The 15,788-nt window shown below is 33.5% G+C and overlaps 1 protein-coding gene across 1 annotated transcript in view; it reads left to right on the top strand.

Moving 5' to 3' along the window:
• LOC139695307 (protein groucho-like) overlaps window positions 1–11,190 on the top strand; it is a 777,395-nt gene extending 766,205 nt beyond the window's left edge. The window contains exons 14-16 of the mRNA XM_071594012.1: window positions 2,503–2,682; window positions 3,936–4,379; window positions 9,053–11,190. Of these exons, the coding sequence (XP_071450113.1) occupies window positions 2,503–2,682; window positions 3,936–4,379; window positions 9,053–9,160 (732 nt within the window). The 3' untranslated portion in view covers window positions 9,161–11,190. The remainder of the gene's footprint in view (window positions 1–2,502; window positions 2,683–3,935; window positions 4,380–9,052) is intronic.
• Window positions 11,191–15,788: the final 4,598 nt, after the last annotated feature.

Here is a 15,788-nt window from a genome sequence, read left to right as displayed (position 1 = left end):
AATGATTCAGATCATATATCCAGGGCTGGGATACTCCTGACTACATCAAGTAGTCAGGAGTATCCCATCTTAATGAATCTACAAATCACAAATCAAACTACCTATCAGTTGAAAAAAGATGTTAAAACAGGTGTTCCTCAGGGCTCTATCCTGGGTCCTCTGCTATTTTTACTCTACATATGCCAGATTGTATTTTTGATGCCAAATCCATTCTTTTTGCTGATAATATTACTGTTCTAATAAATGCCAAAATCAGTACTGAGCTACAAAAAAGTAGACTCCACAGTAACATGCCTTCAAAGTTTGGTTCAAAACAACTTATTGTCAAGAAATGTACGAAAACAGAATGCATTTATTTTGGCAAAAATCCATCACTGTCGCTTAAATCTATGATAAGGATCTAAATTTTGTTGACAGTGTAAATTTCTTGGGTGTTCAGATTGAATCATCCCTAAAATGGTCCTTATTTATGGGCATTTTAAAATTTAAACTTAATAAAACTCTCTTTCAGCTGAGATATTTGTTTTTTAGAACTAACTTGAATATCCTAAAATATCTTTATCATTCAAATTTTCAGCCTTGATTATCTTAAGGCATTATATTCTTGGGTTGCTCAAGCCATAACCAAAAGATTTTTTAAGTTCAGAAACAAGCCATAAGAGCTATCTTAAGGTTACCTTTCAAACACTCCTGCAGGCCTCATTTTCATGAGCTATAAATTATACCACTGGCTGCTCTTTATGAATACAGTCTAATCTTATTAGTTAAGAATAACATGCATATATATGAACAAAACCTAAATTTCTTGTTACTGCATAACACTTGTTTACACCAGCATGCAATTCTGTATCAATTTCAAATGCTATGTTGCAAGCCACGTCTACTGAGAGATCCGTAATCATAAATTAGTGATTTCACAACTTTTTTCATTAATTTTCACTGTCAGTTCATCTGTCACAAGGCTAGGCCGATCACTGTTGTCCTCGTCGTAAGCATTGGTGCTGCCGTTTTTTAACTGAATGCACCACTGCCTCACTCTGCCTCCACTCATTATTCCATTTCCGTTCACTTCACAAAGTTGTCTATGAATTTCAATTGGTTTGTGGTTTTTTTGCCTGTAAAAACCTAATCACATTTCACAACTTATTTGAAAGTATGTATTATTATGTTTGCTAAATGTTTAATGTATATGTGGTACAAGTTTCATTGGTTGGTTTGCAACAATGGCCCTCCTTGTAAGTTGAAATATAGTCAGTTTACCCATGCCTGCTTCTGATGAAGAAGAACACCTTTCATGAAGGTGTTTCTTCACACTGACAAACAGGGAAAAGTCACATAGTGCAACGTCTAAATTAACACATTCCCATTGGTTCTCATTAGGTAGTCAGGATTTCATCATGCGTTTTGTGGACAATGTGTATAAAGATGTCTTGTGAGCAATTTCTCTGTTACCAACGGGTGGGTGCCACCCAAAGAAAATTTCAATATTTCTGATGAAGCTCTTAATTTAATTCAATGATATTCTCTAATAATGTTTAATTTTGTAAGCACAGTGACTGGAGCTCAGGATGTCCTCCTTTGAAATTGATTGTATTCACTCTTTAAGCATTTTAAATGATCTTCTACCTGTGCTATGGCATTAGAGTGCTCTCCGCAAGCCTCCTGTAACATTGCAGGAACCTCGGCATATTACTTGTTCAAGTGAAAGCAAAATTTCAATGCAGCATCACAAGTTACATCCATCATTACCATGGGTGAACTGAACATGTTTCTACTTGCAATGGCTACAGCTGGCACAATTATCTTTATTTCTATTCTACCGTTTAAAAATAGTCAAATCAATTAAACTTGTGCCACATATACAGTGAACATGAGGCTTAAAAAATTACATAAATTAAATTTTTATGCCATGAAATATGTGAATAAAAAAATCACTATTACTCTTTATTAAACATCCACTGTGCTACTGTAAGTATGCTATCCATCCCTATAACCTTACTTGATTTCATTTCCTTTAATGGATTTTCTGTCAAGCAACCAAGTATGTCTTGACCTAACATATTTTCATCAATATCACATTCTCATTCAATAGCTAAACTTACTGGCCAAATATCTTTATCATTTAGCTCCTCTATGCATTTTTTCATCTCTCCTGAATTTTTTCTATACCTATGAATAATTCCCCCATGGTGTCTATAATATTGTGCGTGGACTTTCCTTTCCTATTTCCTGACAGTGCTTTCACTTTTCTGTACAATATACTTATTTTACCCTTTCTCTGTAATGTGACCATTCCTCATTCTCCTTCTTTCCCAATATTTTTTTTTAATACAACTGAATCTTTTTCACTCATCCTTTGGCTAATCTGAAACAAATATGCATGTGGGTAAAGACTGTTCGATGTGGGTATATAATTTTAATCCACCTGTGAAACATAATTGAATCTACATATAAAAATTTTTGGTATGATTTTAATGATTTTGTGAATTTTTCTTCCTGCAGCAAAGAGACAACTACATAAGGTCTGTTAAGTTATTGCCAGATGGTCGAACATTAATTGTAGGAGGAGAGGCAAACACATTGTCCATTTGGGAGCTAGCATCCCCAACGCCACGCATCAAAGCTGAGTTGACGTCTAGTGCCCCTGCTTGCTATGCCTTAGCCATTTCTCCTGACTCAAAGGTTTGTTCATTATTTTTGATAAATTTTTGACCCTTTCAGTCACCTTTTGGGAATTTTCACCACCATTGAGATACAGCCACTGTTTAGTGTCTTATTTCAAAAACGAAAAATTAGCTCAAACGTCTCCCATGTCATAACTTAGTTTGACATTCAAGGTAATTTTGACTGTTATGTACCCACATAATGAATGTGAACTTCAACCACAGTATTTTGAGTACTTGTTGTCAGATATGTACATCATTGTGGTAGATGATGCACTAAGGCCAGTGAGATGAGATTATTCTAGGATTTTAGGAGTGGTCCAGGTAGTGATAAATGACTATTTGAATGTAATTTAACGCAATATAGTATATTTCCTGAAGATTTTATGGCCAAATTATCAGTCTATTTGTTGAAACTAAAAGCAATTAATTATGACTGATTTTACATAAATCCTATCCATTCACAAAATGATTATTTTCAATGTATATGTAAATAACTTTTGTGAATGAAAACATTACTCTATGACTTTATTTTCCGCACTACACAAGTGTTAGAGAAACTCCAAATTCAGAGAAATGAGGGAAGAGCAACAGTAATATATTTCCTTTAAATTATATTTTAATATAATTTGTTATATTATATTTTATATTATTAATAATCTTTTATATTATATTTGCTAGCATGCAGCAATTTTACAAATTTTTACATCAGTCTTAAAGTTGAATTCATTGCTAATTATCAAATTTTTCAAAATGCTTAAAAGTACTTATAACTAACAGTCATATCATATACCTTGACTCAATGACACTGTGCACTTGCAAAATAAACCATTGAAACCACAACACTCATGTACACTTTAAATCAGTCTAAATTGTGCCAATTTGTATGAGCTGTGACTTTCCAACCTTTTGAAAATATTGAAAGAGGTCTCAAAAGAATCAAACCTTGTAAAACACTAATTGCAAGTGATATAAAATGGAACCAGAAAATGTTTACCTATTGAATTTCAAATTGAAGAGGTAATTGATGAATACATAGTGCTGTATCCAATTGTAAATAAATTTCATTGTTTTATGTAAAAAGTGAACAGAAACCACATATTTCATCATGTACAGAAGTATTTTGCCGCCATAATAAAACATTTGAAATCATTTATATAATAAAAGGTTTGCAAAATAGTTCAAAGATATAGGACCTGTTGAAGTATTTTCTCAGTCTGATGTGCCTAATTGCAATGCGTTCCTAATTGACACATACTCTTTGACCATCAGGTGTGCTTCAGTTGTTGTAGTGATGGCAACATTGCAGTATGGGACTTGCACAATCAGACTCTCCTGAGGCAATTCCAAGGCCATACAGATGGAGCAAGCTGTATTGACATCTCAGCTGATGGCACAAAGCTATGGACCGGAGGGCTTGACAACACAGTGCGGTCTTGGGATCTGAGAGAAGGGAGGCAGCTTCAGCAACATGATTTCTCATCTCAAATCTTTTCCCTTGGGTATTGCCCCACGGGAGAGTGGTTAGCTGTGGGGATGGAAAACTCTAATGTGGAGGTGCTTCACTGTGCAAAGCCAGACAAATACCAGTTACATCTCCATGAAAGTTGTGTTCTCTCATTGAAATTTGCAGCTTGTGGAAAGTGGTTTGTTTCCACAGGAAAAGACAATCTTCTGAATGCATGGCGCACACCATATGGAGCCTCTATATTTCAGGTGTGTTTTAAAACATTTATTTTGGTTTGCATCCAAACATTTAGTTCTCTTTGATTTTGGAAAACTGATCATGTTTGTGATAACAGAAATGAAGGGTAATATAATTTTCCACTTATTAAGTGGAAAATTGTAATAGTTTTTGTCTCTGTTATTATGGAACAGTTCCACCTCATGTACCTCAATCTGTAATTTATACATGTTTGTGATACTTGCAAGTTGGATTAATTTTCCTGGCAAGTAAAGTAAAACCATGAGTAGACAAAATAGCTCCAATTAATTTCATAAGGACCCTCCAGTTGTATTTTCAGTTGTATATCCATTTGCAACATTTAACCCTTTTGAATGCCAGCATCACTGTGAGCAACTGACAAATTTTCCCAAAAGTGCCTCAATTGTTTTAAGTGACTATTTTTTTTATGGCTAAAGGCAAATAACAATTGTTTAATTCATATTTTATGTTTTATTCTCTTTTTTTCACCTAATCATATAATACGATTTAGCTTGTACAATTTTCAGGCAATTGTTATGAATAACAATGTTTTTCATAAATTCTTCATTTCTCTTTAAAATAGTCCTGTAATTTTTGCACCAAAGTTTTAGCAGTTACACAAGGCACTTAAATGGTTCATGATCAACAAAAATTTTTCTTAAAGGACTATAAATAACTCAGTTTTATGCTTAGTATTATTTTAATGCTGCCAGGATATCAGTACAGTTTCAAAGAAATGCTGTTTAAAATATAGGATATAAAATTATTTATTAAAAGAAAGTCTACAAGATAGCTCTATTTTTATTGATTAAATTGAAGATAAAATAATGCTTCCAGAATCTGCCTCAGGAATATCATTAGTGAATAATAAAATCATGAAACCATACACTCAGTAATCAACTTGAAGGTCAGTTCGGTAGATGATGGAAGAGTTTAACCAGTACTAAGCCCAACAGCATGTGAAATTCAATCATCAGGGTAGGGCTGTCAGGGCCTTTCTTTATGGTGGTTATGGTTTGCCAGGAAGATCTGGTACCCAAAAAATCACACAGCTTGGCTGGAGCTGAGGGTATCTAGAGAGGCTTGCCTGGGAATCAAACCTGCACCTGCCAGTCAGTAGTCCAATGCTCTACCCCTGGATTACTACAACCTATTAGGGAATAATATGATTACAAAATATAAAGTCACCTCATTTGTTACACAGTTGCTGTAATTAAACGGAAAGAATGAAATAATTTTTAGAGCTTCAATGGAATTATGTTGATCCATGAATTTTTTGAGCTAAACTGGGCTTACTATAAATGCAGCACCTAATGATACTATCTTCTTTTAATGCAGCTCAATAATCATAACCTTGGTCAGTTGGTTTGCTTTGAATTCAAATTATCTCTATCTTATTTCACCATATGATTGCATATTTACTCACCCATTAGTTACCGCAATGCATAAGCAAAAGTCACACTCAGAGATTTTGAGCATTTAAGCTGTAAACATTTTTTTTGCTTCTATTATTCTCTCTTAGTTGACTTTTACCAGATTCAACTCAAGAAATGTACAGTGTTACTCTCTACACCTACTCATAATAAATAAGCATTTTGACAATTGAACTTATTCTGAAAATCCTTATAATTGCTGTATGTATTTATAATTATAAGCATATCTGGAAAACAATTATGATTCTGGTGGTTGAGTTTTCATACGCTCAACTCATGAGGTTAATTTGTATTTGAAAGGATTCGGATCAACATGTTCTAGTTATATTGGTCATTGAGTAATCCTCCCTGATTTATTGGCCATGTATATAAAATTTCTTATCTCAATATCTCCTTCATCCACTTGTCTTTCCTTCTTTGAGTCTATCCCATTTGCAAAATATCTTCCTCTACCATGCCTAGGATTACATATTTTATTTTCCTATCTGTCGGTTTTATTTTATACATTCTTCTTCACACCAAACTTCTTAAAAGTTTCCAATCTGTACTTAGTGTCTTTCCTCAATACCAAGTTGAAGTTAAATGTGAAACCATACAAAAACATGCTCCATATCGAAATTTTTTCTTTACATCTTTGCTTCAAGTGCTTGTCATTAATTCCTGTCTTTTTCTAAAATCTTCCTTGTGTAACACAATTCTTTTTTTACTAGATGAGGTAATTTATACTTACTTAGAGGAGAGATACATGAAGAGCAAGTTATATGGGAAAAAGTAATGGGAAGGGGAGGCTACTTTCCTACTTTATAACCACAAATAGAAATGAATAATTCATGAGCTAATAGGTCAGAATGGACTACAGTGAGTCAAATGAGCCATGCAGCACAATAGACAGTGTCTAGTCCTCTGAGAACTAAACTCCACAGGTTTGCAGTGCGTACTTTTGGAAATTTTCTGCTGTTTTAGTTCACCTTAAGTTAATGCTGAAAATTTTATTTTAAATTGTAGTTTGCTTGAAAGAGTGTGCATGTAAAAAAATATTTTTATAGTTGTTTATTTGAATAATGCCAAAATTAACCAACTTGTGAAATCCAATGCAAGTAATTTGTAACCATGCATTTCCATGATTAATATTATTTGGTTCTGATAATGACTCCTGTAAGATGATCATACATCAGTGTATGTTCGGGTCAACGAACATACACTGCTGATTGCTTTTCATTTTATTTGATATTGAAAGGTTAATATCCATAGCTACGTGCATACACATATAATTCTGTTAATGACAAACAAGCAGTCACTCAATAGCTTTTAATCATATTAGATAATTCAGAGAATAACGCCACACAGAATAGTCAATCATTACATAAATGTGCTTAGTGCTCACAATGATGATAACAGAAGAGAATAAATACAACACAATGCAAAAAAGGAACTTCTTACAAATAGTTTTGCAATCACACCCAATTTAATGATTGAAAATTATGGCAATAAAGATTGCAGTGCCAACTTTCTGATCTTTAGGCCCATAATGTAATTCTAATCTTTCATAATAAAATTAATCAAGCCATCATTTTGAACTTAAATAAAAAAATGAGACCCGATTTGAATGGAGTCCAAGAGTTTCCCCCTTCCTCAGAGTAGCAAAAGGAGCCAAATAATTTACAAGTTTTACCTTGTTGTTTTGCATGGGGCTATTGTAAACCTATGGTTCTAATTAATAGAACATTTTGGAAATTTTGAAAATGAATGAAAGAAGAAAATCATTTATTCTATCCTTAGAAGTGGATTATGTCCAAATGAGAACTCTAATGCAGAAATATCAGGATGCTAGAAGTTTCAATAAATCTATCGATTGGTTGAACTAAAGGTATTCATTCATCTTACATAGTGTTTCACACAACAGATAAAATATGACTCAATTTTTTTATGTCATATGCAACATGGATGGCTGTCATTAAGAAAGTGAAACTGGACCCAAATGCTAATTCAGATGTTTGGCCTTCGATGCACATACCCCATGCCCTCAAAATTTTAACTTCACTGAGCTCTATCTTTAGCTTTATTCCCTAAAGACCATTGCAGTTTGGAAAGGATTTGTCAAGTATAATAATCACAAACATATTAGAAAGCAAAAAATATACAAGGACAATTAATCAAATTGAAGCGTCCTGACAAAATTCATCCTGTGAATAAAAGAGTTAGATTTTAAGACTTTTGGGCATTCAGAACTTGGGAGTTAACATATTTCACGCCATACAAATTACACATTTTCTCCATATTATGGTTCAAAAATCACATGGAGAACTAATATACATGGACTGGAAGAACTTTATTCCTGGATATGCTCTACTGAAATGGGAATTTTTCATATATGCTCATGCACCTTTTTTCCATTAAATATGGTAAATGGTTCAACAGATTCAGGTGAGATGTAGTGGAAGTTCATCAAAATGAGAATGAACAGATTTGCACTTTTTCACAGATTTATTGGTAATTCACTATGCGTTTAAGTTCATAGAACCATCTTCACCTTCTTCACTCATCGTCTACCTCAGCCCTCAACCTATCTCTATCCCTTCCATGTCCCCTTCCTGTCTAACCCTTTTGTATGCTTCCCTCCTTCCTACTGCCAGGGTAACAGCTACCGGCAACCATCCTCTCAATAATAATCACAAGTGCTTATCTTCCCCCCCCCCCCCCCCAAGGTTCTTATCTCTTCATTTCTTTGGTTTCTCTCTTTTCTTTGGGTTTTCCATATTTCCCCTCTTCGTCCCCACCTACCTTACTCCTCACTCTTTTCCTCTCTCCCCTTTCAGCAAACAGGTATAATATGTATTCACAATTTCAACCTTGTCTTGTACCTGAAGATGGTTCTATGAACTAAAACACATTGTATGTTACCAATAAATCCATGGAAAAGTGCAAATTTGTTTTTTCTCACAACGGTAAATGGTGTTAATAATTAAACATATAAGGTCCCCATGTTAAGCTTATTACTTTGAATCATTCATTTAAGTGCTGCACCGATGATGTTGATAGTGAAAATATGGGCTGCATCCCCATGATGTATATGGAACTTTGAGGAAGAGGTTTGGTTTCTCATACTAATATTTATTATTCAACATCCTGACATGGTGGTTCTACAAACATAATACATTTGCACATCAATGGTCATGAGAAAGATTACATATTTCAGGAAATATTTACCTAAATGTTTGACTAACCTAAATTTTATTCTGCTCTCTTTCAAGTCGAAGGAATCATCATCAGTTTTGAGCTGTGATATCTCTGCTGATGATAAATATATAGTCACCGGCTCTGGGGACAAGAAAGCAACTGTTTATGAAGTGATATATTGAGTATTTGGTTGCTAGAAAAAAGTGTGACTTCACATCGATAAAAAATTCAGCATTAACTGAATCTATAACTTACAAAATGTGTGCTGTCAAGTGTGTGAAACTATAAACAGGATGACTATGAGTCAAAATGTGAGACAAGGAACTCATGGGAAGTGATTCACTTTCTCCTGTTATTGGTAGCCATTTAGTATCCAGAGAGTAAATTATGAAGAGTACCAATTGCTGGCATGAAATTTTGCTAACAGCTTTCTGTGATTCTCCGAAGATTGAAAAAAAAGAAGACTTTTATTATGATTGTGTATTTCTATTTCCCTAGGTGAATATCCAACCAAACTACTCCAGAACTTATTTTCCTAATCACCTTCATACATGTGTGACTGCAAGTAATTCTATCTGAATGGTTTTTAAGTGTGTTTCCATAGAAAAAAAAACAATTCTCTGTCAGGACTATTGACTGTGAAATGAAATACTTGTGGTGAGTGATTATTTGTGCATCTTTGTTGTGAAAGGTGATGTGAATGGTGATGGTTATTTGTATGAGTGAATGGAGCTGTCTCATCAGGCATATAATTTGATTTTGTTTAGGTTTTGGACAATTACCTACATTAATATGTCATAGAATTTCATCTCAAGCATTCCTTTTCAGCATCCATATATTTCCCAATCCGATACATTGTAGGCGCAAATAATATTTCGTGCACCTGTTATTTATGGTTTTATTAGGGGTAGTTTGATTTTGTATTCTTCAGCTCACAAGTTAGGCCGTGTTTATATTTCTGGCACAAAGTTTACATACTAATTCAGGGAATTTCTAGCATGGACAGGAGTAGCAGTTGAGATATTTAACTATGCCGTTCATAGATTTTTATCTTGAATCAATGCTGTGTCACTCAGTAGTTTACTGTTTTGAAATAGTTTTCCCAATAATGAGTCTTATTTATGTGCCATAATACATTCATCTCTTTCTGTTCTTCATTCAAGTGTGGAAAACTTTACCCTAATCAAATGAAAGCAATATGCACTTTTCATCGTAGTTATAAGCACTTGCCAAAGTTATGCCAACTCTTTGGCGTTTGGTATGAGTTTTTAGTCCTGTTATATATTTATGGCTTGTTTAAAACAAATAATTTGTTCATTTGATGAGCTTGGAATGCTTTATTTGATCATGGTTGGACTACATAAAATGAATTGTGATTCGCATAACACATCTGATAAGAGCTGTCAGTCATGCTTGGGAAGGAAGTCACTGTATAATGTATTCTTGATTTAACATTCATTATTTTCCTTCTGTTAGCTATGAAATATAGCAAATGAAAATATAATTTTGGTAAAACTTCAGTTTAATTGCTAAATGGTTTTAATTCTTTTTCTATGTCAAGGCTAGTTTGAGTCATCTTACTCTTCAAAGTTAAATATGCTGCATTTACTCATGTAAAGATGTTCTCTGTGGCCCATTAATCAATATTTGGCAGACATTGGAAATAATGATTTTTTTGATCAAACATTGGCTCCTCTATTGTGTTTTCTTTTCTTTAAATGCCAGTTCATTTTATATCCATGTTTTTCTCATGCTTGTTGATATAATTGTGCTAAAACGTTATAGGTCAATCCACTGAAATATTTTGGATATACCTCTTGTCATTACAACCAATTTTTTAATTATTCCTTAATCAAACATATAGTTCATGGTGTTTCAGCTCAGTTCTCTTCAAAATTATGAATTTTAGATGAGTTAATTCAGAGCAACATTAGTTGCTTTCTTTTAAATTTAGGGAGGCATTAGAAAAAGTGAATTGTGGAGTTTTCCGAGAACGTCTCTCATATTTATACTTTGTTATATTAGTTGGAACCATGGGGCTTCTGCCTTTATGTTATCAAAATGAAAAAAAAGTTATTTACATGAGTAAAGGATATTTTTGAAAGCAATTTATGAAGAAAAAAATGTGCCATAAACCCTTGATATAGGTCAAGAATGCACTTCTATCGGTGCTAAGGTGTAACATTAAACAACGCATACTACATTTTATGAAGCCGTATTTTTCATTGAAATGAAAACCATTACTACATATTTTGAAGCCTATCATACTGATTTATATTACTGGAGTTTTTTGACACCGAGAAAGTATGAAAAATATTCTACCTGTGCAAAGAAAATTAGAGCAGGTGTGATATACAGCCACACTAGAGAAATTAATGTTCAGCAGTTCATAATTGTCCTGGAGACTGAAATTTGATAAAAATGTAAACCAGGATGACATAAATCAAGGACAACCATATTAAAATTTTGGCTGGGTTATTGCTAATCAAATCATAGTGATTATTGAAAGGAATAATTCTGTTGATATATTTTGAATTAACCCTTCCCAAAATCTGGAGGACAGCAACGTTTTAGATTAATCATTTAATGCACATCCAAATCATTAAAGCTTTTGAAGACCATAGCCAATAATAACAAAACTTTTAGTTTGTCCAAAATAGAACTGATTTTGTCAAAGTTCAACAAAGGGAAATTTGAAATTTACTGTTTTATGTATTGTTTCTGAGAGGCATTAAGCCATGAGCACATAACAGATTATGGATGACAAAAACTTTGAAGTCATTCTTAAAGCTCATCACTCAGGGGTTAAAGAATAATTAATACATTTTACTTCTTAATGAGACAAGTATATCTGAAATTATATGCACAATAGGCATTAAATTTTAACTTTGCAAACTTTGTCAGAGTGATCTTGTCTTGATAGAACAATTGATAAACTATAGAGTCTCTGGTACTAATTAAATGATGTGGTGAATAACTGTGAGAACCATTTGTTGTCATGACTTTTATATTGAAATTGAAAAATATGAACTTGAAAATCACCTCATAAAAAGATAAAATTGCTGGTTATGAAATTGAGCAAAAGAATTTGTTGAAATTTGGAGCATCCTTTCTCAATTGTCAAACCGTATTTATCTGAGCCTAATGTTACCCATATCCTACATTATGTTTTGTATTGAAAATTGTTGTTGAAGTACATATAATATTGTTAATTATCCTGCAATGGAATTTAAAATGTTTCTATATGGGTACACCAAAAAATCCAAAATTTTGTGTTTATATTTAGTGCATAAGATTTAGTTTATGTTTTTATATTTTTTTGCAAAGCTCAGTTGTGTGAAATTATTTTTACTTCTGTCATACTGGTACTATAATAGGGGAGTGCAATGTATGTGAACAAAACTGAATGTTCTTCATTTTATGAAATGTTAATCTTTAATTGAGATGAACTTTTTTATGTGTATTTTTCCAATAGTGTCTATTAGAACTTTCCTAAATAGATGATCCAAAGAGTTTGGTTTTAGTCATTTGAGTGCTGTGTCACCACATTGACAGACCAAAATGATTTATGGGATGATTCAACATACCTCACATTTTATAATAAAGCTCCTGGAGATGAGATTTGTAGGGTATCTTACTTAAAATCCCTTGATGTTTTATTTTGTCATGAAATGTTCAGTGTGTCCTAATTATGAAGGCATAGGTTTCTACTTCATTTTGGCTTTTTTTATCACCAATTCGTTATTACAAGACAGTCTCCGAGAACACCTCACAAAAATCAATAAATCAACATTACCTGAGAGACATACTGGCAAATAAAATAAGTAGTTCTCTACAGAGCACTTTAGGGTTACTTGTAAATACTTCACTTAATGTAGATAGAAAGCGTAGCACTTTTCCAGTATCTACCAAGTCAACATTTTAAAAAAATTTTACATTAAATTGGTTCTTTACTGAGCTTTAATTTTTTATGACCTTAGTTCCATTGGTCTTCCATCGCATCAGGGGCACAACTATGGGAATAAAATGTTTATTTAGCTTCAGAAGAGAGTGAGGGGACAGAATTATGTTATCCTTGACCATGTTGGTGGCTAAGGAAGGTGGGTGAAGATCAGCTGGTGAATAAGTTGAAGGGCACTATTGGGGAGGGGTAGGGTATGGGAATGTCAAGGGGTCAAGTTTGAGAGGTCAACATCAAGGAGGGATATTAATAGGGGTGCAAATGCATTCTTTAGGGCATTTCATCTGCTGACCTGGGTTCCTTATCATGAAAGCACAGTACTGAGGGGTCACAATCATTCCTGTGATTCTTTTCAAAAAGAGATCTCAACTCAATTGAATCTGGATGCAGATTCAATGCCATATTTTATTATATGAAATATATGGTAGAATGGAGATATGGATGCAGTGGAAGTATGATGTGGAATATTCTCTGGGGAAACACACTCAATCATCCCTGATAATTTATTTGAGTTCACTGCCTCTTTGGCTAATATAAATTGATGACTCATCACTATCTGGCAGTCAACGCCTCCCACTTTTATGCCTTTTTTTCTTTAGTAGGGCTAATCAGGTGTACCTAATTGTGATAAGCACTCATATACTTGAGTCTTATGTTTCCCAAGTATGTGGGATATATTTCTCAGAAATGAGAGTTGGTGCCACTCGCAGTTCTCATTCCTCATGTCATAAACTTGATTGGCAGCTAGCTTGTGGTCCAATATATTGGATAGTTAATTTTTCCATGTATCCATTTCCTTGATTATATTGAGTTATTTTCTCTTAATTTTCTTCCAACATTGTAGTGCATAATATATGGTGGAGCAATGAATATTGGCTATTTTAAGGTCACCAATTTTTGGCAAATATGATGCTTATAAAAAGTGTGTATTGTTTCATCAGTAGCCATACCTCATCCAAAAATTTTGAGCTACAACTTTTAACATGTCTGTGAGATTTTTAAATCCAGGAAATGGACACACCCATTTAGGTTTACTTTTTTAGTAAACTGTATGGCTTTGCTGATGTTCTTTAAAACTTTCATGAAATTTTGGAAATATCTTTTTGATCTTCTTACTGTAGAAAATACATCACCCTGGTAATGTAACCAGCAGTTTATTTTTTTCACATATGGTTAATCACTAGATAGGGAGGACTACACTTTCAAAAGTGTTTGTCTATGCATCTGCTTAAAGAGACAAGAAAGGTGCACACATCTGGATGGGATACTGATTGTAGTGGCCAGTCGTTCTTCACTATAAGGTGGTCTCAACTAGCAGCAAGGCTTCTTTGCTGGGGGTAGTAGTGAATAATTTACTCTCATCAAATCAACATAAGTGTACACCAAGTCGTGAGGTTGACCTTTGATAGTCAAAACACCCATTTTTTACATGGTATTTCAGTTCAAATCTGGTGTAATTCCAGAACAACTGTTTTGGATTGGGAGTGATCAAGCTCAGAAACTTTGGAAACTACAGGATTCAATGGGTTGCCAGGCGGGTGAATTTTTGGTTTTTCGAAAAATTTAGGTGCACTAGAATTAATCTGAAAAGGTCTATGTTTTTCCATACGATTGATTGCTACTTTACACAGAGCTGACATTTTTAAAAATTCTCTGGAATACAGGAGTGAGGTCTCAGTGAAGAAAAATTGGGGTTATATATTTTTCACTGTATGGAAAATTCTAGCAAAATACAATCAGTCTCTTACAAACTGTACAATTGTCTGAGATTGCTGAACTGTAAACATAGCTGGGATGTCAGGGTATTATTTTGCTTTTTTCGAAGGTCTATAATAAAGGCTTGCAATTTAGGCTTCGACTCATTTATTGTGCTCATGGCGAGAAAAACCCTTGTGCCCATCAGGTTGGTAGTTTCTAGGGTGAATATAGCGAGGATCAACTCATTGAGATATAAATTTCCTAGGAATTTGTCAAACCATATCTATGAGCATGGACTTGAACCACAGATCTAAATGTATGTATCTTGTGCAAAAGTCTCATGGATGTGAACAATATATCATATTAAGGAGCAAGGTGGTGTTAGCCAAAAGAAATAAAGAAAAACACATAGAAAAGGACACTCACATGTATTCCAAAATTTTTGGTGGCAAGATCACTTTCCTCTATGGAAAGAGTGACTGGGGAGGTTTCAAGAGGAGAATGCAGGAGGATGAGAGTGCTAGATGGAAGGGGAATGCAGGGAAAGTTCTAAAAGGGGAATACACATACATACATATACCCACACACATGCATATATATATATATATATATATATATATATATATATATATATATATATATATATAAAGAGAGACTCCACCCATCAATTATTTCATTCTGAAAAATCTGCTTCTAGAGAATGAGATACTGTGCTTCTGTTATTTAGACTTAGCTATTTATTGTATTAAAGTTCTAAATATGTTACTTCAATTTCCTGTTATGTATTTTAATAATAATGCTTTATTCACCATATGCAGGATCAGCATGCTTTCATCATAACTAGCTGGTTTTAATAATGCACAATTAATGAAAAGTATGCATTGTTTCTTTATGAAAATCACCTCATAATAATGGAACGTAAACCAAATTATTCAAATCAAGTTGGTAAGCAATTCAACTCAACTCTGTTAAGATACATCAATTTACATATTTCCATACAAAAACAAATTTAAATACATGAATAAGATCTTTTTAGGCAATTGATAGCATATTATTTATTATAACCTACGTTGATTTTTGGCTAAAATTGTATGTAAAAAATTAGTGTTTTCTTTTAGCTACATACATCAAACACACATACCAAAGGCTTG

Source organism: Hetaerina americana, unplaced genomic scaffold (assembly GCF_022747635.1).
Source record: "Hetaerina americana unplaced genomic scaffold, ioHetAmer1.1.p SCAF_6, whole genome shotgun sequence".
In the NCBI taxonomy this organism is placed as follows: Eukaryota; Metazoa; Arthropoda; class Insecta; order Odonata; family Calopterygidae; genus Hetaerina; species Hetaerina americana.
Note: the sequence above shows the minus strand (reverse complement) of the source record. Positions and strands in the feature narration are given on the sequence as shown.